This window comes from Aedes aegypti, chromosome 3 (assembly GCF_002204515.2).
Source record: "Aedes aegypti strain LVP_AGWG chromosome 3, AaegL5.0 Primary Assembly, whole genome shotgun sequence".
NCBI classification, from domain to species: Eukaryota; Metazoa; Arthropoda; class Insecta; order Diptera; family Culicidae; genus Aedes; species Aedes aegypti.
Genome location: NC_035109.1, coordinates 52,017,629 through 52,037,933, shown reverse-complemented (window position 1 = coordinate 52,037,933; position 20,305 = coordinate 52,017,629). Strand labels below are relative to the sequence as shown.

Here is a 20,305-nt window from a genome sequence, read left to right as displayed (position 1 = left end):
TGAAGTTGAAGAACCGGCCTTTGATCCTCAACTTGCACATTCTCTCATTGATCGGCCACCACCCGATCACGCGCCTCTGCATATCACCCATAACTATAAAAGCTGTTCCCAGAGATTTCCGGAGGACCACATTATTGATACCTATATGTATCTCAAAGTTTTATAAAACAGAAATAAGGTGCCGGTGCCGTTTTGCGATATACTCAGCTAGACTCCAGCGGTGGACTCGGCCTACTCCCACTCGACGTTGGTCGGCCAAGTGCCAGGTCCGTTCTGCAATTCCGGTTGGAAGATGACTTCCGGTTTGCAGGCGCCCAGATGACTTATTACCGATACTACGCTCTACTCGATCTAGTCTCCGAAGGAGGATCTAGCCTACTCCGATCGCGACCCGGAGCTCTCTGGTCTTCATGCCATCTCCTTTGCAGCGTAGATATTAGCTGCGTTATCCCACTGTTCACCGTATTCCAAGTGTTTTCATGCTGGCACAGGTTCTGCACGATGTTGTTCGGATTTAGGACGCTTGCGGTTTCTGACATCATCTTGCTTCGTACATCCCTGAATCGAGGGCAATCGAATATAACATGCTCCGGGGTTTTCTGGTCGTCCACTCCGACACGTTAGGAATGAGCCTGTGAGTCTACCTTTCTTTCTCCGAGTTATTCCACTTTTGCTGCCACTTGACCATTGTATTCAATCTGATGATATTCCTTACATTGCTTATGTCCTTTTGCTGGTAGCATGCTATGTCCTCAGCCAGAGTGATGCAGCGGCGATAACCCACGCTGCTTCTGACGGTATAGTCCTGTAGACACTCGCCACCCGTATAGCCATGAGCCTTCTCTCGATTGCGTTTGGTTGTCAACGCTGTAGCCCAAGCCGGGACTCCGTAACTCAATATAAACGGTGATACGGTCACCAGAAGACGCCTCGTACTGCTTCTTGGTCCTCCAATGTTAGGCATGATCCTAGCTACAGTGTTAATTGCTTTCGCTGCCTTCTCGAAGGCAATTTTCTTTTTTTTTTTGAAGAAAATACGCGCCGGAATTCGCCTACTGGAGAACCAAACACCCTTAGTTAAGGCCTTTCTTAGCCGAGTGGTTAGAGTCCGCAGCTACAAAGCAAAGCCATGCTGAAGGTGTCTGGGTTCAATTCCCGGTCGGTCCAGGATCTTTTCGTAATTGGAATTTTCTTGACTTCCCTGGGCATATAGTATCATCGTACCTGCCACACGATATACGAATGCGAAAATGGCAACTTTGGCAAAGAAAGCTCTCAGTTAATAACTGTGGAAGTGCTCATAAGAACACTAACCTGAGAAGCAGGCTCTGTCCCAGTGAGGACGTAAAGCCAAGAAGAAGAAGAAGAACCAAACACCCGTTTGAGCTGAAAACTTAATTGATTGGTCACCACCAGCTAGTGATCAATCGATTAAGTTTTAAGCTTAAACGGATGTTTGGTTCTCCAGATTGGTGCTCTAGAAAATTTGAGGTTTGGCCGATACATCTTCACCTTAAGGTGAATATGCATCGAAGCCAAATCTCAAATTTTCAAGAGCACAAATCTAGAGAACCAGACAGCGGTACGAGCCGAAAACTGAATCGATTGGTCACGACACACGCTAGATGTGACCAATCGATTAAGTTTTCAGCTTAAACGGATGTTTAGTTCTCTAGATTTGTGCTCTTGAAAATTTGGGGTTTGGCTTCGACGCATCTTCACCTTAAACGGAATCCGAACTGCCTTTTCGGCAATCCGTTCTCGCCTTCCATGTAGATCGTCAGCCTGCCGAGGATGACCTTCTCCAGAAGTTTACCAAGAGTGTACAGCAAGCATATTGGTCTATATGAAGCAGGATCTCCTGGCGGTTTTCCTGGTTTTGGCAGCAACACCAGTTTCTGGACCGTCCATCTGTCTGGGAACGACGAGATTGCTGCCCTTAGCGCTACGTTAGGGATACCATCTGAACCGGAAGAATTGTTTGTGTAACTGTTACAATACGTTATATTATTTTTGTATTGCATTTTTTATCCGGAAATCTTTTAATGGGACTTGTACAATCTTAGTTTTCCTCCAAACAAGCTGACATTTTAAGAGGACACTCCCAAATTTGACCCAATAACGAATGGGAATGCAGTGTGGAGCAAACACGATATTTTGAACCCCCCTAGTAAAAGGTAAGGTTTACTTACTTTTCTCCGGTGTGTACTCTTCGATGAAGAACCAGTCGACAGGATCTAGAGAAGCCTAGAAAAAAAGAGAAGATTATGAAAAGGTTGGGTTGGTGATGGTTCAAATTGGTCTTACTTTTCCCACAAACTTCGCAGCTGAAAGGTTTTTCTCCGGTGTGGGTCCTTCGATGGCTTTGCATATCCAGTGTCCGAGGGAATCCCTGAAATTTAGAAAAGGTTTAAACAGTCGGTACATTTCGGGAACCATCGATTTCGTACCTTCCCGCAAATATCGCATTTATATGGCCGCTCTCCGGTGTGTCGCCGCATGTGCACCGTATAGTTGAAGGACGTCGTGAAGCTTTTGCCACAGAGCACACACAGATGGGTCGGTTCTTTGACCTCGTTTGGTCCCCGGGTGTGAATTTTGATGTGCGACCGGAGATTGTCCTTTCGGTTAAACTTCTTCTGGCAGTGGGGACATTCGAATTTCTTCTCCGACGGATCATGCACCCGGTAGTGCCGCAGTAGGTGTTCGTTCCGGGCGAACCCTCGATGGCACACTTCGCAGAAGAACTTGTTCTCCTTCTGGTCGTGCTTTTGTCGCGTGTGTCTGCTGAGACTGATTTGCCACATGAATCTCTCACCACAGAAGCTGCAGAAGAACTTTTTGTGCTGATTTTCACACTGGAGCTTACAATGGCGCACCAGCAGCTCGTTGCTCGGGAATGTCCTTGAACAATGCATGCAGTTCAACAGTTGTTCCGTTTTGTGCAAACTTTGAGCATGCTCCATGATCTGTTTGATTCGTGGGAAGCTCTGCTGGCACACCAGACATTTGTGCTCCCGACGAATGATACCATCCAGTGGTGGATCGCCTTCTTCCGCTTCTGAATCCGAATCGCTGAGACACAGTTCCTCCCCGTCCGGTTCGATTATCATGTACAGTCTGCTGACGTTCCAAGCGCAAATCTTCTGCACCAAATAGTCGACGTAATTTTCGACGATGAACCCTTCCTCGAAGAGGTACGGCTTCGATCGGATGTTCAGATCACTGAAGCTCTCCGGATTCATGTGGATGCGCAGGTGGTTCCGGAGCAGCGTTATCTTATCGAAAGTGGCATCACAGATGCGACAGACGGCTTTCATTTTGTCATCTATCTCGTCGATGTCTTCCTTGGCCTTTTCGTTTGGACTGAATAGAGATCAAAGTCAATCAATCGTTTGAACATTGAAGAAATACCCTGTATAAGGACTGGTAGCAGATGTCTTTTTAGAGACGCGAAAAGCTGAAATCGTCTTTTGGTACATAATTACTATTTTTGTATGGAAAGCTTAGTTACATTAAAAATTTGGACACACATTTTAACATTTAGCAAGCGAAACAATATCAATCAAATAATCTCAAATAACTTTAGAGTTTTATTTCAATATATAAAAGTTTGAAGTATACCTGAAATCTGAAAAACTCGTCTACCTGCTACCAGCCCTAGCAATTTTACTTACTCCACTCCGATTCCGTGCAGCTTCATGTGCCGCTTCAGATGGTAGAACCGATTGAACGTCCGGCTGCAGAACGGACACTGCTTCCGCTTCATCGATTCCGCCAGTTCCGGCTTCTTGAAGATGTCATCCAGACCGTCGTCGTTGTCGTCATCCTCCTCCTCGTCGCCGCGTTCTTTCTTGATCTTTTCGCCCCGAGCGGCTGCCTCTTTCACTTCCCGGTCCTTTTCCTCTACGATTTGCTGCACTTGCTCCTCCATCAGCACTCCGTCCTTGACGTGCATCCGCAAATGGGTCTGGAGGTTGTCCTTCCGGTTGAATCCCTTATTGCAAACGCTGCACTCGAACTGCCGGTTCGCTTCGTGCATGGTCATGTGCCGGGTCATGTGCGTTTTCCGGTGGAACGCTCGGTCGCACAGATCACATTTGTACGGACGATCCGAGCCATCGTCTTCCACTATCCTGCTCGAAAGGAAAAATGACACATTTAGTCAAGTAACTACTTCAGTTCTAGTCTACAAAACATAGAATCACGAAATCAAATCTTGCCCTATTCAGTGCCTAGTGCATAATAATTCACTGAAGATTTTGAATCACTTGGACAACATACTACATCTACAAACTTTGAACATTTATCCCCAAGGTATCCATTCAAGATACCTTGCTTAATTGATTGCGACCCAATTTTATGGATATTCTCCGTGTCTCCGTCCATCGAACGCCAAATGACTTGGAAAGCTCGTCCTCTATTGTCTACCAACACTATAAGAGAGACAGCATACTGGAATTCCGATCTGATTAGTCTCAGGGAAACGATGCAAAAGAAGTTGGAAAAGAAGAGTTCAATTGGTTCGGAGAGATTCAAGTCGACTCGTAAGGCTTACAAGAAGACTCTTCGATCTGTTGAACAGTAGTACTGAGAGAGAACCCTAACAAGTACAGACGGACAGGTTCGGTCCGCAACAGTGAGGACGTTGAGTGGAATCTACGATCGCCCAGGGATGAAGTTGGCAGTTCTGGACGTACGGTGCTGTAGTAGATATGAGTAAGTGTGGATATAAATGAGTGATTATCAGTGTATATCTTTCTGCAGAGTTTGTTCTCAGAGTGTTTCATTTTCAACCCAAATTTGAATGAGGGATGATGATGGCAAAGATTAGTGGAAAAGGCTATGAATGTGTGCGTATCTGTGAACGCACTATTCACTTCTACTCTGATAGAGTGGATCATTTAACATGGAGAACAATGCGTGTTAGTGAAAAAAGTGATAGTCCAGAAATTCGCATGATGGTATCTGTCGTGTCCGAAGAAAACTGTAATACTAGCATATTTCGATATTCGCATGTCTTCTTCATTCTTCTTTCTGGCATTACGTCCCCACTGGGACACACCCTGCTTCTCAGCTTAGTGTTCAATGAGCACTTCCACAGTTATTAACTGAGAGCTTACTGTGCCAATGACCATTTTTGCATGCGTATATCGTGTTTTTTTTTTGTTTTTTACAAGGGGGAAATCTGCAAACAGATCCCCTGAGAAGATAACTCAGGGAATGCGGGGATGACGCACCAACGACGACCCGCTAAAACCAGCCTATGCACTGTGCATGAGCAATTCATTTAGAATTGCTCAAGTGGTGAACAGTGCATCGACATGACCCTTGGACTCAGACCCTCATCTCCCCGGAACCACCTTACGGTATTTCTTCGGGAAGGGACCAGTGCATATAGCACAACACGTGTAGCAGAAGTAGCCTAGGCAAACTGCTTCTCCTAGCCGACTTAAACAATGTTACAAGGGACCAGCCTCGGCAGGGCTAATCCTCTGCAGCCAACTCTTGGTCGGCGCGCCATAGACGCTGCAATTCTAACATAATGTGAGTGACAGCCGTAGTTACTGCATTCCAGCACTCGGCATCCGCACACATTCTCTCTATAATATTGTCGGGGGACGTGTCCCCTCCGCATGTAGTGAGCATGCGACCTCTCACAACAATGAAACGGGGGCAATCGAACACGACATGCTCCGCTGTTTCCTCTACACCAGCACAATTGGGGCACGCAGGAGATTCTGAGTGCCCGAACCTATGCAGGTACTGTCTATAGCAACCATGTCCTGACAGAAACTGCGTCAGGTGGAAGTTCACTTCCCCATGGCTTCTACCATACCAATCTGACACATTTGGTATTAGTCGATGGGTCCATCTACCCTTAGTGGAGTTATCCCATTCCTGCTGCCAGCTTCTGAGCGTTTCCTCTTTACACGTGTCGCGGACTCCTCTGGTACCCCTTTGGTTGAAGCATTGAACATCTTCCTTGATGATGAGCCCGATGGGCGTCATCCCGGCTATGATGCACACGGCCTCTTTAGATACCGTCCGGTATGCACTTGCTACTCTTAAGCACATTATCCTGTACGTGCTTTCCAACCGCTTTAGGTTTCTGTTCGTTCTAAGCGCTTTTGACCAGATTGGTCCTCCATACCTTAGTATGGATAGCGCCACGCTTGCCAGCAGCTTGCGTTTGCTGGCAATTACAGCAGAGCTGTTAGACATCATCCTCGAAAGCGCCGCTATAGCCGTAGATGCCCTTTTACAGGCATATTCAACGTGGCTAGCGAAGCTCAGCTTGTCATCGATCATTACCCCAAGATGCCTAAGGGATCGCTTGGACTCTATGGTGCAATCACCTATCGAGATAAGCGCCCGTTGCTCGGACTTGCGGTTGTTGACCACCACCACCTCAGTCTTGTGACGGGCCAGTCCTAGTTTCCTAGACTTCATCCATTCCTCAACCAGGGAAATAGAGTGCGCTGCTGTCAACTCTACTTCCTCCATCGATTCACCATAGACCACTAGGGTGATATCGTCGGCGAAGCCAACAATCTTAACACCCGTCGGAAGGGGCAGCCTCAGTACGTCATCGTACATCGCATTCCATAACAGCGGGCCCAGGATTGAACCTTGAGGTACTCCCGCGGTAATTCGAACGCTTTTCTGCCCCTCCTCTGTGTCATACAGTAGAATCCTACCATCAAAATAGCTTTCTAGAAGCTTACACAACTGCACCGGTACCTTGAGGCGGTGAAGCGCGTGTGCTATTGCTTCCCAGCTTGCGCTGTTGAACGCATTCTTCACATCCAGAGTGACAACCGCGCAGTAACGGATGCCGCTCCTTTTATGCTCGATTGCCACCTCAGCTGTTTGAACGACCGACTGGATGGCGTCCAGAGTAGATTTACCTTTTCTGAATCCAAACTGGTTGTTGGACAGGCCGTCCGCACTCTCCGTATACGGTACTAGTCTGTTGAGAATCAACCTCTCCAATAACTTGCCCGTCGTATCTAGTAGACAGATAGGTCTATACGCCGACGGGTCACCTGGTGGTTTCCCCGCCTTTGGTAGTAGCACCAATTTCTGTCGCTTCCATACATCCGGGAAGATTCCTTGATCAATGCAGCGTTGCATCGTGGTTCTGAACATGTCCGGATCCGTGTTCACTGCCGCTTTTAAGGCAACATTCGGGATACCATCGGGTCCCGGTGCCTTGTTTGACGCGAATGATTTCACGACTTCTGCCAGCTCTTCGTTCGTCACTCTCGCCACTTCTTCTCCTTCATCTGCCGCATACGGCGCTGGGGGCCATGGGCTTATGGGATGGTGCGGGAAGAGTACATCGATTATCGATCGCAGCAACTCGGGCGATTTCTCTTGGGGCGCTATGGCTCCTTTGGTCTTAGCCATTACCACTCTGTAGGCGTCACCCCATGGACTAGAATTGGCACTCTCGCATAGACTTTCAAAGCATGCCCGTTTTCGACTCTTGATTTCCTTTTTGAGAGCCAACTTTGCCTCTCTGAATGCTGCACCGCGTTCCTCTCTTTGTGCTTCTGTGCGTGCGCGTTGCATTCTTCGTCTAGCCCGAAGGCAGATTGCTCGAAGATTTGCAATTGATTCGCACCACCAATACACTGGCGGCCTGTTCTCTCTAGGAGGGACTTTTCTCGGCATGGAAGCATCACACGCTCGTGATATCATAGCAACTAGCTCTTCACCGTTTAGGTCCAGAGTGTTTCGTTCGCGCCTCAGGGCTTCAGTGAATACTTCGACGTCGAAGCGCGCTGTTTTCCATCCTCGGGCTTGGGTCGAGTTACATCGCGCTGCCTTCTGCCCGCCTGGTATTATACTATAGCGAATCGATTGATGATCGCTATGAGTATAACCGTCATCAACGCGCCAGTTCATGGTACCTAAAAGGTTAGGACTACAAAACGTCACGTCGATGATCGATTCTGCACCATTTCTGCGGAAGGTACTCACTGTACCCACATTTGCCAACTCTACATTTAATGCGGCCAGGGATTCCAACAATAGCTGGCCTCTTTGATTGGTGCAGCGGCTACCCCACTCCACTGCCCATGCATTAAAGTCGCCAGCTATCACTACTGGCTGCCGATTAGCTAGTTCGGCCATCATCCTGTCAACCATGTGGGAAAATTCCTCAATCGACCACCTTGGGGGCGCGTAACAACTGAAATAGAACACGCCGTTGATTTTTGCTATCGCAAAACCGTCATTTGAGCTAGAGACTACTTCTTGGATTGGGTATCGTCCTGTCGTCCCTATAGCTGCCAGCTGTTGAGACCTATCCGCCACCCAGTTCCCGTTGTTGGCTGGTATGCGGTATGGGTCCGATAATAACACCACGTCAGTCTTGGTTTCCGAGACTGACTGCCAAAGCAGCTGCTGGGCTGCATCACAGTGGTTTAAATTTAACTGTGTTACTTCCGTTTTGGCTGCTTTGATACTCCGCTTGTGCCCGGACATTTGGGTCCGCCCGTTAAGTGTCCGTTGTCTGCTCTGTCGACACATATTAGGCACTTAGCGATTTGCTTACAATCGCTTGCCCTATGGCCTTCCGCGCCGCATATATCGTGTGGCAGGTACGAAGATGCTCTATGCCCTGGGAAGTCGAGAAAATTTCCAACCCGAAAAGATCCTCGACCGGTGGGATTCGAACCCACGACCCTCAGCTTGTTCTTGCTGAATAGCTGCGCGTTTACCGCTACGGCTATCTGGCCCCTCATATCCGCATATAACCGATTTGGTTTGACGTGCTAAAATATTTTAATTCGGGAGACGCATTATGGTATAAAAACTACCGTCTCAAACATGTCGAGCGATGGTTGGAGGCGACATTTGTTAAGAGACTATCATTGAATGTTTTCCAAACTTCGGTGAATGGTCATGTGTTATCAGCACATCGAGATCAGATAAGATTACGGAATAATATAAAACCAACTGGGTTTACACAAATCAATATAAATTCCAAACGGTTTCGTGAAGACGAACCAGATTTCTTAGGATTTCCTGAAGAACCCTTTCCGTGTCAATCGATTTTTGAAAATAAGTAACAACAATTCTACACCTATCATTTCAGGAGTTAGAAGATCTGACCGTTTGAAAAAAAACGACAAGAAGTAGATAGAGATACCGAGTCTCGCCGAAGATCGAATCAGTGATTATATTAAAAATGAATTAAAACTACAGTGGGATTCCGTTTTTGGCACGCTCCGTTTTTGGCACCCCCGATTTTGGCAACAAAATGGATCCGTTTTTGGCAACATTTTTCAATATCATTTTCTGTAAATATTTTTGTGTCGTTTGTTTTAGTCATTTGAAAAGCAATCCAGCTACACGCTTACCGCATTCCAGAGTTCAATTTTCGTCGATATTTCTCAAAATGTCACGAGCTCCTAGGAGCACCGTATGCGCTTATTTTATTCTAGATGGCCGTATAGCCGCAACATTTCATGACGTCATTAATATCTGAGTATCTACTAGTATCAACTAGAGTTCCAACATCGTTTATCTTTTCTCAGGCATTCACGCTTTACGACCAGCCCATTTGAGTATGCCGGTAGACAATTGTAATTGGTAAAGTCAGTTTTCTTCAGACATAAGAGGAACAAAAAGTCTAAAAATCACACAGAGTATTCATCTACAATTTCGTTTCGCCATTTCAGCTCACTATTCTTTTTATTGTAGAATTACATGTATTGCTTATGTAGAACATACCATGGCAAAAGAAACAAATTACTTTTTTAGGAAACTATTCAACATTATATTCCAGTATTACTCAAGCTAGAGTATACTACGTGCCATAATAAGATTTAATTCAAGTGTTTTAATTCAAGCATGAAATTATCAAAATGTTCCTTACGAGATCCTGGTGACCTGGCTGGGTCTAGGGGTTGTCTAACTGGATTCTGGAGAATCCTTACGTTTTTTGACTCCTAGATTTTTAATATGAGAATTTTCAGCGAATTCTTGGAAATACTGAGCGAAATTTGGGAATTCCTATTGGATATTACTTAGGGGTTTCTTGCGGGAACCTGAGAATGTATATTGTGGATGCTGTGCAAAAGCTGTCGATTCCTTGTAAACTCCTAAGATTTCTAAGGCAGCCTGTGAATTTTTAGAGGAATACTACGGATTCTTAATCGAATTTTGAATATTTTTGGTAAGATCTTGCGGAATCTGAATAGGTTTCAAGCAGAATGTGGGAATTGCTAGTGGCACTCTGGAAAGTCCTTCTGAACTTTTGAAAATTCCGATCGGAAACTTGAGAATTTTCAACAATATCGAATCTTGAAAATTTAAGCGCTATCTTCAAAATTATTAGCAAGCTCTTGGGTAGATGTGAATTCATATCTAGCTTCTAAGTTCTCAAAAAAAATTCTAAGCAAGATTCTGTGAATTCCTAGCAAGCTAGTTTAGAACACAAACGGGTTATATACCATTTTGTAATCATTTTTAGAGGATTTTTTTTTCATCCATATTTAAAAGACAATATACACCGTCTTAAACCAAAGGCTGCACTTATATTATACAACGGACACACGGAACAACCATTCATTGAAGATAAAGAATTTTTGTTTGACGAAAAGATTCCTCCGACAGGGGCGAACCTCCACGAAACCCAGGGTGGGTGTACGGCTGTCAACTACAAACAAAGCTCGCCTAACAATCATCTCTCGGGCGGGCCGTCCCAAACAGCATCATCTCTCACGTGGGCCGACCCAAACAGCACAGGTCGAAACGCGGGCCATGCCAGACAGCAAATGCTGATGCATTTCAACACTCAAACAGCGGGATGCCTAGCAGCGTTGTGAGCCAAACGAATACACCCACAAAGCATGAACGGTAGGCGAACCTCGTTGCGTATACCCCCCCTGACGAAACCGAACCTACACTCCGTAGTACACTACGCTTAAGGGGGCAGGATCCGTCATTGTTTTCAGAATTTTCAAAAGCAGTTTTTTCGTTCAGAGTTAAGAAAATTTACAGGAAAATGTGTTCATAGTGTTTTGTTCTCCAATCGAAAAACAGAGAACACATTTTCATCGAATATTGTTTAGTTTTGAACATAAAAACTGCTTTTGAAGTTTCGATGATGACGATGATTACGATGACGGAGCGTTGATCGTTAAACGATTGACGCCGCTAACCTCACGGCTACGAAGCCCACATTTCTATGGAAAATACTATTGAAAGCTTAGTCAATATTATGTTCCAACAAATATGATAGTTTTTCATTGGTACAGCAAATAATTTCAGCAGTTTTTGTGTGCTCTTTGTCTGTAATCAACCATTTGATATCAGATGCCTTAATATGCAAGAAATTTAATTTAATATAATCGTCAAATTTGACGCTTGGGATTAAAATAAAAAACAGTTTTATCTTTAAGTTTATTTAACTAGAATCATTCAGTTTTGTAACACCTAGAACTTTTTTTGTAAATACGTTTTCAATGAAATTTCTGTATTCTTACACTACTTTGAGGAATTGTTCTGTTCTTGAACAAAGGTCACTTATGCGATTATTGCTTTTACATGACCTAGGTATACAAATAGTATACATAAAGTTTATAAAACATCATTGAAGATATTTCAGCTATAAAAGTGTGTAGAACGCCTGTCAAAATAAATATGACGGATCTTCAGATTCATAACATAGTCCTATCCTACGGAAATCTACTTCGAAATTGATCGTTCCGAAGTCTGCCCGAGCAAAGTTCAACATCAAAATGAAAGCAAGTTGAAAACATTTATTGTTTTCAGCATCAAGTTGATATCATAATTTGTATCAATTTATCAATGAAATATTCGATATCATATTTGGTTTTCTTTCTGCTATCATTTTAAATTTTTACTTATATTTTCTTTTTATTTAATTATAAATTTATTCGTGCTACATGTTTAAATACTACGAGAATATAAAAATAAAGCATTTATCTAGTCGCAGCCATGTTTCAATATCAATCGAAAATATGTATATCTCAGCGAGTTCTCAATTTACTTTCAATGACAGCAGAAACTGTTTTCAATTTGCTTTCACTGACAGCAAAAAGAGTTTTCAATTTGATTTCATGGGAACATTTTTCTGCTCTCAGTTTTGATATTTTAACCGTTAAAACGACCAAAATGACAACAAACTGAGTTATCAAATTCCGCGACAGCACAACATCAAAATTAGTTTTCAATATGATCTCAAGCTTTGCTCGGGTGGCCATCATTTGGTTTCATAATTATGATGGAACAACATCAAAATGATATTTTTGAAATAAAAAAATGGGTTCCGATTTTGGCAACTGAAAATTTAGACTTTGTTGCCAAAAACGGAATCCCACTGTAACTATATAGCCTTGAAGTGTTAAATAGCTATTGTGTAGAATTGCATGTACGTTAGAATTTCAGAAATTTTATAAATGGTATCATAGAATCACATTTATTTAATTCCTATAAGGGAATGGAGGACTGTTGTGTCCGAAGATAACTGTAATACTAGCAGATTTCGCTATCCGAATGTAACCGAGATCGAATAGCGAAGCTTATCGCGATACGAATATAGACCAATAAAGCAGTTAGACTTTTACATCCAAGTGAACTAGTTGTTTCATATAATTTCCCTTATCACAGAACACTTTAGTATCGTGCATGTGTTGGTGCATTTGAAGAATGGCATGAGGCTTAGCTTTCCGAAGTGTTGAAAAGCCAGATTATTCTGTTTGCTATTTTAGGATCGGATGGATGCGTGTTGCGCGTCGTCTGATTGATTTTGGCTGGCAGCTCCTTTGGTTACGACAGGTGCGACGGTGAGTAAGGAATCGTTCAAATATTACGTAACGCAACAGGGGGAGGGAGGGGGTCTCACATAGTGTTACGGTCCATACAAAAGATTAAAATTTGCCATACAAAAGCTGCTACGTGGGGGAGGGAGGGGGTCTAAAATTGCCAAATTTTGCGTTACATAATATTTGAATGAACCCTAAGCCAATCTTTAGTTGGCGTACTCGGGGGGACTGTTGTTATTCGACAACAGTGGCGATTCCCTAACCTCAAATCTACCTGTTCCACGATTACAAATTCTGGATTTTCAGCAACAAATTAGCATCTAACGAATAGAGCTTTGTTAGAAAGGAAGATTACAACCATTTACTTTGTGTTTTATAAACTAAATTTGCCGAATTATCCATTTTTAGATTCGTAGAACAGGTAAAAAGTGAGGTTACGACTCGCCTCTGTTCGACAAGAATAATGCAACATTCTTTGGTCATTTTGACCCACTATCTCCCATACATCAACGAGGGACTACTCCGGTTGGCATAATGCCATTTGGCATAATGCCGTTTGGCATACAGTCGTTTGGCATACAGTCGTTTGGCATAATAGTCGTTTGGCATAATGGTAGTTTGGGATAATTTAAAAAAGGAAGATACTGCAGTGATAAAGTAATATGCGGGACCATAAGATGCGTCATAAAATACTATGTTCCTTTTTTTTCAAATGACATGGAATAACTTTTTGTTAAAAATGCGCCATAATATCCCGGACATAATGACCCCGTAAGTCATGTATGATGCAATACCAAAAGAGCTTTATTGGATATTGGTTTTCTTGGAAAATTAAGCTTAGAAGTATGTCCTATCAATAATTGACAACGGAATGTACGATCGTGAGCAGTTTATCCACACTACGCTTAATGAAAAGAATTTGATCAAATTCAATGTTTTTCACGATTATGCCAAACGGCTATTATGCCAAATGGCGATTATGCCAAACGACCGTTATGCCAAATGGCATTATGCCAAATGGCATTATGCCAAACAGCTGTTATGCCAAACGACTGTATGCCAAACGGCATTATGCCAAACGGGGTAGACCCCATCAACTGATTACGTGCGTCTCTTTGGGTTCATTCAAATATTACGTAACGCAAAATTTGTGAATTTTAGACCCCCTCCCACCCCTACGTAACATCTTTTGTATGACACATTTTAATGTTTTGTATGAACCGTAACACTATGTTAGACCCTCTCCCTCCCCCTGTTGCGTTACGTAATATTTGAACGGTCCCTTTCCGTGACGGAGAATCATACACTGAGGCAAAAAACTTAAAAATTTCTTAAGGAATAATTATGATTTGGCGCCACAACGATTATTATTGAAATTTTTAAGTTTTACCTATGATTTTGGTGAAGAATTTCAGTAATAAATTTCATAAGTCTATCAATGAAATTCGGAAATAAACGTAATGATAATATCTCAATTCGAATTATCAATCGACAATATTATTCGCCTTTTATTTCAGACGCGCTCAAAAATTGACATTTTTTGATAACATGTGATCTGTTTTCGATTAACTTGGAGCCAACATCGAAAGCGGAGTAGTTCTTCTAGCGATTGCTATGATAATTATTTCAAGTAATTCTTGTTAAAGAATTCAAAGCTCTCACTTATGAAACTTATGATCGCATTTGAAATGTTTAAGCGTGCAATGAAACCATAATTTGTCTGGTTCATAAGTCTTGATTTATGGAAAACTTAAGTATTTTTTCTCAGTGTAGTTTCGGAACTTCTGCACGCTAAAAAATTGTGCGGTAAAAAATACCATTTTAGGGAGTTAACTTAAGCGCTCGCCCCGGCAATTTTCAGCAGACCAGAAATGCGCTTGATTTTACCATGTCTGTAGTCGAAATCAGATTGTTGTAAATTATTTCTGTCAAATGTACCAGTAATGTGGTGGGATGTACCGTAAACATAGTAAATAGGTCTGAAATTGCATGGTTGTTTCAAGAATGGGCGTAGTCAGCTAAAATAGTAATTTTTACCACATTTTTTTTTCCCGTTTGTAGAACCAATTCTCCTCCTAGGAATTTTTGTACGGACTTCTCATATATTTTATCCAGAATTTTGCATTAATTTCTTCAGAGATTCCAACACCTTTCAAATGTTAAATAATCAAAAACTATGCACATTTCTAAATAAAATTGCTAATTACTGAATTTTAGTTCGTGCAAAGATACCTGAAAGATCTTCTTTGGGTATTTCTCTTAAATTTTCTCTACGAATTCTTTCAACGATTTCACCATAAGATTTTTTAAGAAGTGATCCTTTTGGAATTTTTGGATCTTCTCGGAAGAGATTCCTTTGAGGATAAATTAGGATACAATCTAGAAAAGAAAATATTTCCTACCAGACTTCATAAAGCCACTTCAGAAACCGATGTTAACAATTCAGGAAAATTCTTGGCAAAATTCATTTAGATATCTCTCAATGAATTCCTGCTGTTGTTTCTGGAGGTTTGCTTAAAGGAATTCCAAAAGGAGCTTTTGTAACAAACTTTTGAAGGAACTTTTATTATTTGAAAGAAATATCTAGAATGCTAGAGCAGTTCCTGATGTTAATTCTAAGAAAATCCTGAGAAATTATTTAGCAAAAGGATATCTCAGACAAGATTTTGATTATTTTGGACGATTTTCTCGGAATCGATCCCTGAAAAGTATTAAGCAGTATAGCAGGAAAAATCTGTGGAGGAATTCGGGGTGTAATTCCATGAAACATTCATAAAAAAATGCCAGAAAGTCCACTGAGAAATTTTTAGAGGAGTCATTAGTGGAATTGTATAACGAATATTTTGCGAAATGGTGGCAAATTTTTGGATAAATTCTTCAATTGATTCATGCTGAATATCCGCTACATTCCATGAAAAAATCGTAAAATAATTGTGTATGCTTTGAAAAGCAATACATTCAACGCAATGCTTTTACGATTTTGGAAAAAAAATTACAGTGATTAAAATACTGAAAACTCCTGGAGAATTCATTCTAAGAGTGCTAAAGAAACTTTGTATTTAATACTAAAAGAACACTGGAGGAATTTTTCATTGAATTTTCTTTATGTTAATTTTGTCTTATAGGCAAGAAACGGAGACATGTTTAAAATGGATGGCATTCCACCTGAAAAGACTTGCCTGAATAATGTTTTGCCTCAAAGGAGGGAAAAGTTATCAGTTCACGATCGACTCCGTACATTTGGTCAAGCGTCTACTTTTCCCATACTAACTTTGGATCATTTGAGAACGCACTTCTCATTGATCAAATGCGCAAATAGTCAGATAGTAGTTATTAGGAATCCAAGATATCGTTTGAAGGTGCAAGGTTTGAACTTCCTGATTTTTCAAATTTCCCTTACAAGATTTGAAAGGATCCACTTACTTCTCCGGTTGCAGCGGCAGTCCCGGGTGGTCCGCCTCCATGTGGCTCTTGTAGTCCTGATAGGACACCGCTGCGAACTTCCTGTCGCAATGGCCACACTCGATGTCGGCCTCGTGAGTCAGCAGGTGCCGCTTCAAGCGGAAGTCCCGCAGGAACTTCTTCCCGCAAACGTGGCATTCCTTGGGAGATTTAGATTCCGCATCCTCGTCCTTATCGCCCTTCTTCCGGTCCGGTGTTTCTACCGGAAGCGACTGCATCACATCTTCGAGCGCCTCCGGAGTCATGTTGTGCGTCTTCAAATGTGCCCGGATGTGATCCCTCCGGATGAACCGTTTGTGACACTGAGGACACTCGAGCTTCTTCTCCGAGGGATTGTGGGTCTTCATATGACGATAGAGATGCTCCCGTCGGGTAAACCCGGTATTGCACAGCTCACAAACGAACTGCGGACTACTGAGATGGCATCGCATGTGACGATTCAAGTGGTATTTTTTCGGGAATTCCTTGGAACAGATCGGACAGGTCGTGGAGTTGGCATCCATTGTGACACCCGCTTCCGCAACAACGGTCGCTATCAACTTTTCCATCTCGGCCTTACTCTCATCGGTTATCAACGACATCAACGGTTTACTGTCCTCTTCGTCATCTGAACTATCCTTTCCATCGCTGTTGTTATCCATATCGCTGTACTGGTCGAACCCACTGGGATCTACGTCCGCTTCCATGTACTCCCCTTCGTCGATATTCAACTCGGTGATTGGTTCCACCATTGGAGCTTGAGCTTGAGCTTTGGCTTGCTCTTCTCGCTCGTTCTGTTCCTGAAGAGGATCCAGCTCCCCGAAGGGAAACTCCTGCTTGATGTCTACCATCTCGAGCTTCACCGACACATTACCACTGCCGGAATCGTCCTGTTTGTCCGTAGGTTTGATCTTTCGCCGCACAAGGCATTCCCGTAGCAGGGAGTCACTTTCCGTGAAACGCTTCTGGAAGTCGTACGCCGCCGTGACGTCCCACACACACTTTCTGCACAAGCGATCCGGCATTCCATCATTTTTGGGAATCTGAAAATCGAAACATTCCGGTTAATTTGACCCTCTCGGAAACCCTTACGGGGCTGATAACAAGTCTCTTTTCGGAGACTTGGTCTCTACTTCAATGCAAGTGCAAGTCCCTATTTTCAACGGAAGGTCTCCATAGACTCTTCTTTCAACAAAATGGCCTCATAAGCCACGGGTTTCCTTCCTTGCAGTGTATAGTTCTAGAGTCTCCAGAGAAATCTTGGGAGACTCTCACGCGATTACTTTCAGATTCCTCGACAAAAGAGCTCTCAGAGTACTTCAGGAGAAATCTGTGGAAAAATCACTAGAAAATCCAGAGATTTCTTCTAGAATTATTCTGGATTCTTCAGAAATTCATTGAAAGATTTCCCACGAACCATTCTGGGAATTCGTCCAGGAGTCACTCTACGGATTAATTAACGAATAATTAAAGAATTCATAATTATTTCCAAGAAACACAACGTAACTAGCTTCAGTAAGTCGTGATGAAATTATTGGAGGTAGAAGTGATGGAATACTCAAGGATTTGGGCAAATTATGAAGGACCTGTTTTAAGCTTTCCTTGAAACCAATGGCGCGTCCACGTTTAAACCCATGGGTAGGACAAACGGTAAATCTTTTGTGTACATGAAGCTAAATTTTTTTTTTAACCCTGGCCTGGAAATTGAAAGTTACTGAATATGAGGAGCTCAAACGTAACGGAGTGTAAATGACAATAAGGTTGGTTTTGAGTTGAGGAAATTTTACTATTTCCAAGCGTTCTAACAATATTATCAGTTGATTTTACTGTTCAACAGATTAATTATTAGAAGACTAGCTTTTTTTTTGTTTCCCATACAATTAGTATAGAATGATAAATTACTGAAAAAACTACAAAGTACATTTTCTTAAAACTAGGTGTTGTCACTAATACCTCTTTGCTTCTAACCCCATCATTTTCATGCCAGTCGTTACCTCAAAACTAAGAAAACTTTTCGTCTTTGTAGAATTGGTAACGACTGAAATATAGGAACTTAGAGGCCTCTTCCTGAAAAAGAGACCAAAATCAGACCTAAGAGCCATAAACAAAAAAAAAAAACAAAACGAAACCTAATAGGAACTAGGATATAAGAATTCAATTATGCATAATTTCAGAGCAGATATCAGCTTCCTTGTGATATTACGACAAGTGTTTCTGTGTGTGCTTTCCCTCACCTTGGTTATGCGACCTTGCTGCGATGGGAGGGCATAATCCATTAGCCCATATGATGGAAACCAAAGGCGTAACCTGTAGTGGTGGTATCACATGTTGGCATTTTTTGCTTAAAGCCGCGTCATAATTCATATGGCATAGACGCAATAATATCTCGGATGTGATCCAACGGACATTCTGCGTCATAGATAGAATTGATGCCCATTTCAAATAATGAATCTATTCGAAGTGGACATTAATACTATTGGTGACGTTCAGTTTGTATTTTGCTAACCAGAATGATCCGTAGCCACTCTTACTATTAGCTAGCTAGATACATCGTTATCATATACGACGTAGGAAATACTTAGGAACTCTTAGGAAAATGACTAGTAGATTCACTGAGTAGAAATAAGTGGCGACAATATTATTTTAATGTGGTTTTTACATTGCCATAATAAGAAATACCTCTTTTGTAACAGCGGTATAAATAATCTAATTCCAGCTTCATTTTCGCAAAATTTACAAGTAGAAAGTAGGCGTTGTGAAGCATTGCATTTGCCACCGAAAAGAGAATCTTGTAGGAGACTGTAATAGAAGCCTAGGGTAACTTTACTTTTCAATATTCACTATAAAAATGAGATTCTATAACATTCCCCAGAAAACCATTCCCCCGAAACCCATTCCCCAGAATTCCATTCCCCAGAATCTCATTCCCCAGAATGTACCATTCCCCAGAATTTCACTCCCCAGAATGAACCATTCCCCAGAAAACCAATCCCCAGAATGGACCATTCCCCAGAAAATTATATACCTACTTTAAAGTTTTGAAATAATCTATTTAAAAAACTTGAAAATTAAACTCCATACAAAGTTGTTTACAAGTACATGAGAAGATTAGCATTGGTGCTACTAATTATGAACACTTAACGCATAATTCAAATTTCATTTGCAAATGAACTATCACAGTAGTTTCACTTTTATTGGCACTTATAAAAACTGATAGATCAGTCTATGGGGAAACACAATATCCAATATTTATTTAAAAGAATATACAACTCATCACTTAAGGGGCCCAGATAGCCGTAGCGGTAAACACGCAGCTATTCAGCAAGACCAAGCTGAGGGTCGTGGGTTCGAATCCCACTAGTCGAGGATCTTTTCGGGTTGGAAATTTTCTCGACTTCCCAGGGCATAGAGTATCTTCGTACCTGCCACACGATATACGCATGCAAAAATGGTCATTGGCATAGTAAGCTCTCAGTTAATAACTGTGGAAGTGCTCATAAGAACACTAAGCTGAGAAGCAGGCTCTGTCCCAGTGGGGACGTAACGCCAGAAAGAAGAAGAAGAACAACTCATCACTACTCTGCACAAAATAGAGCTACACCCTTCTTTCGGTATAGTAGATTCCAAATGTATAATTTCACATGTATGTCCAATTTTTATCAAATGTAGTGATGTATGCAGCTTTTCATCAATGTTTTAAGAAGGTGCATCACCTCTTACTTTTTAGGGCTACACCGATTAGAATAAAGACGTTCGTAGTATCATATTATACGTTTCCGATATAATGATTACGTAAACTCGGCAGAATAAAAACTTACTATTCTGCACATTAAAATGATACGCCCTTCTTTGCGTCAAGTCTAAATTACAAATGACTTGTTTAATTTTGCACAAAATAGTGATACACCCTTCTTTCAGTCTTATCCTGTTGACGATATAGACAAAATTTTCCGTAAGAATACCAAATGGAAAGAAGGCATTTGGCATGATTGATTAAATGATCAAGGACCATTTGGTATAATGGTTATTTGACCAATGACCATTTGGCATGACATGAA

General features: G+C 42.0%; 1 protein-coding gene across 2 annotated transcripts in view; it reads right to left on the bottom strand.

Annotated features, from left to right (window-relative positions):
• The window catches only part of LOC5573973 (zinc finger protein 420), a 30,664-nt gene that overhangs the window by 4,616 nt on the left and 5,743 nt on the right, over positions 1-20,305 (bottom strand). The window contains exons 2-6 of one of the 2 annotated variants that reach the window (XM_021848748.1): positions 16,230-17,290; positions 3,678-4,139; positions 2,451-3,366; positions 2,308-2,392; positions 2,193-2,247 (exon numbers count right to left, since the gene is read on the bottom strand). In XM_021848748.1, the coding sequence (XP_021704440.1) occupies positions 2,193-2,247; positions 2,308-2,392; positions 2,451-3,366; positions 3,678-4,139; positions 16,230-17,290 (2,579 nt within the window). The remainder of the gene's footprint in view (positions 1-2,192; positions 2,248-2,307; positions 2,393-2,450; positions 3,367-3,677; positions 4,140-16,229; positions 17,291-20,305) is intronic. The other variant, XM_021848749.1, reaches the window with a different exon arrangement.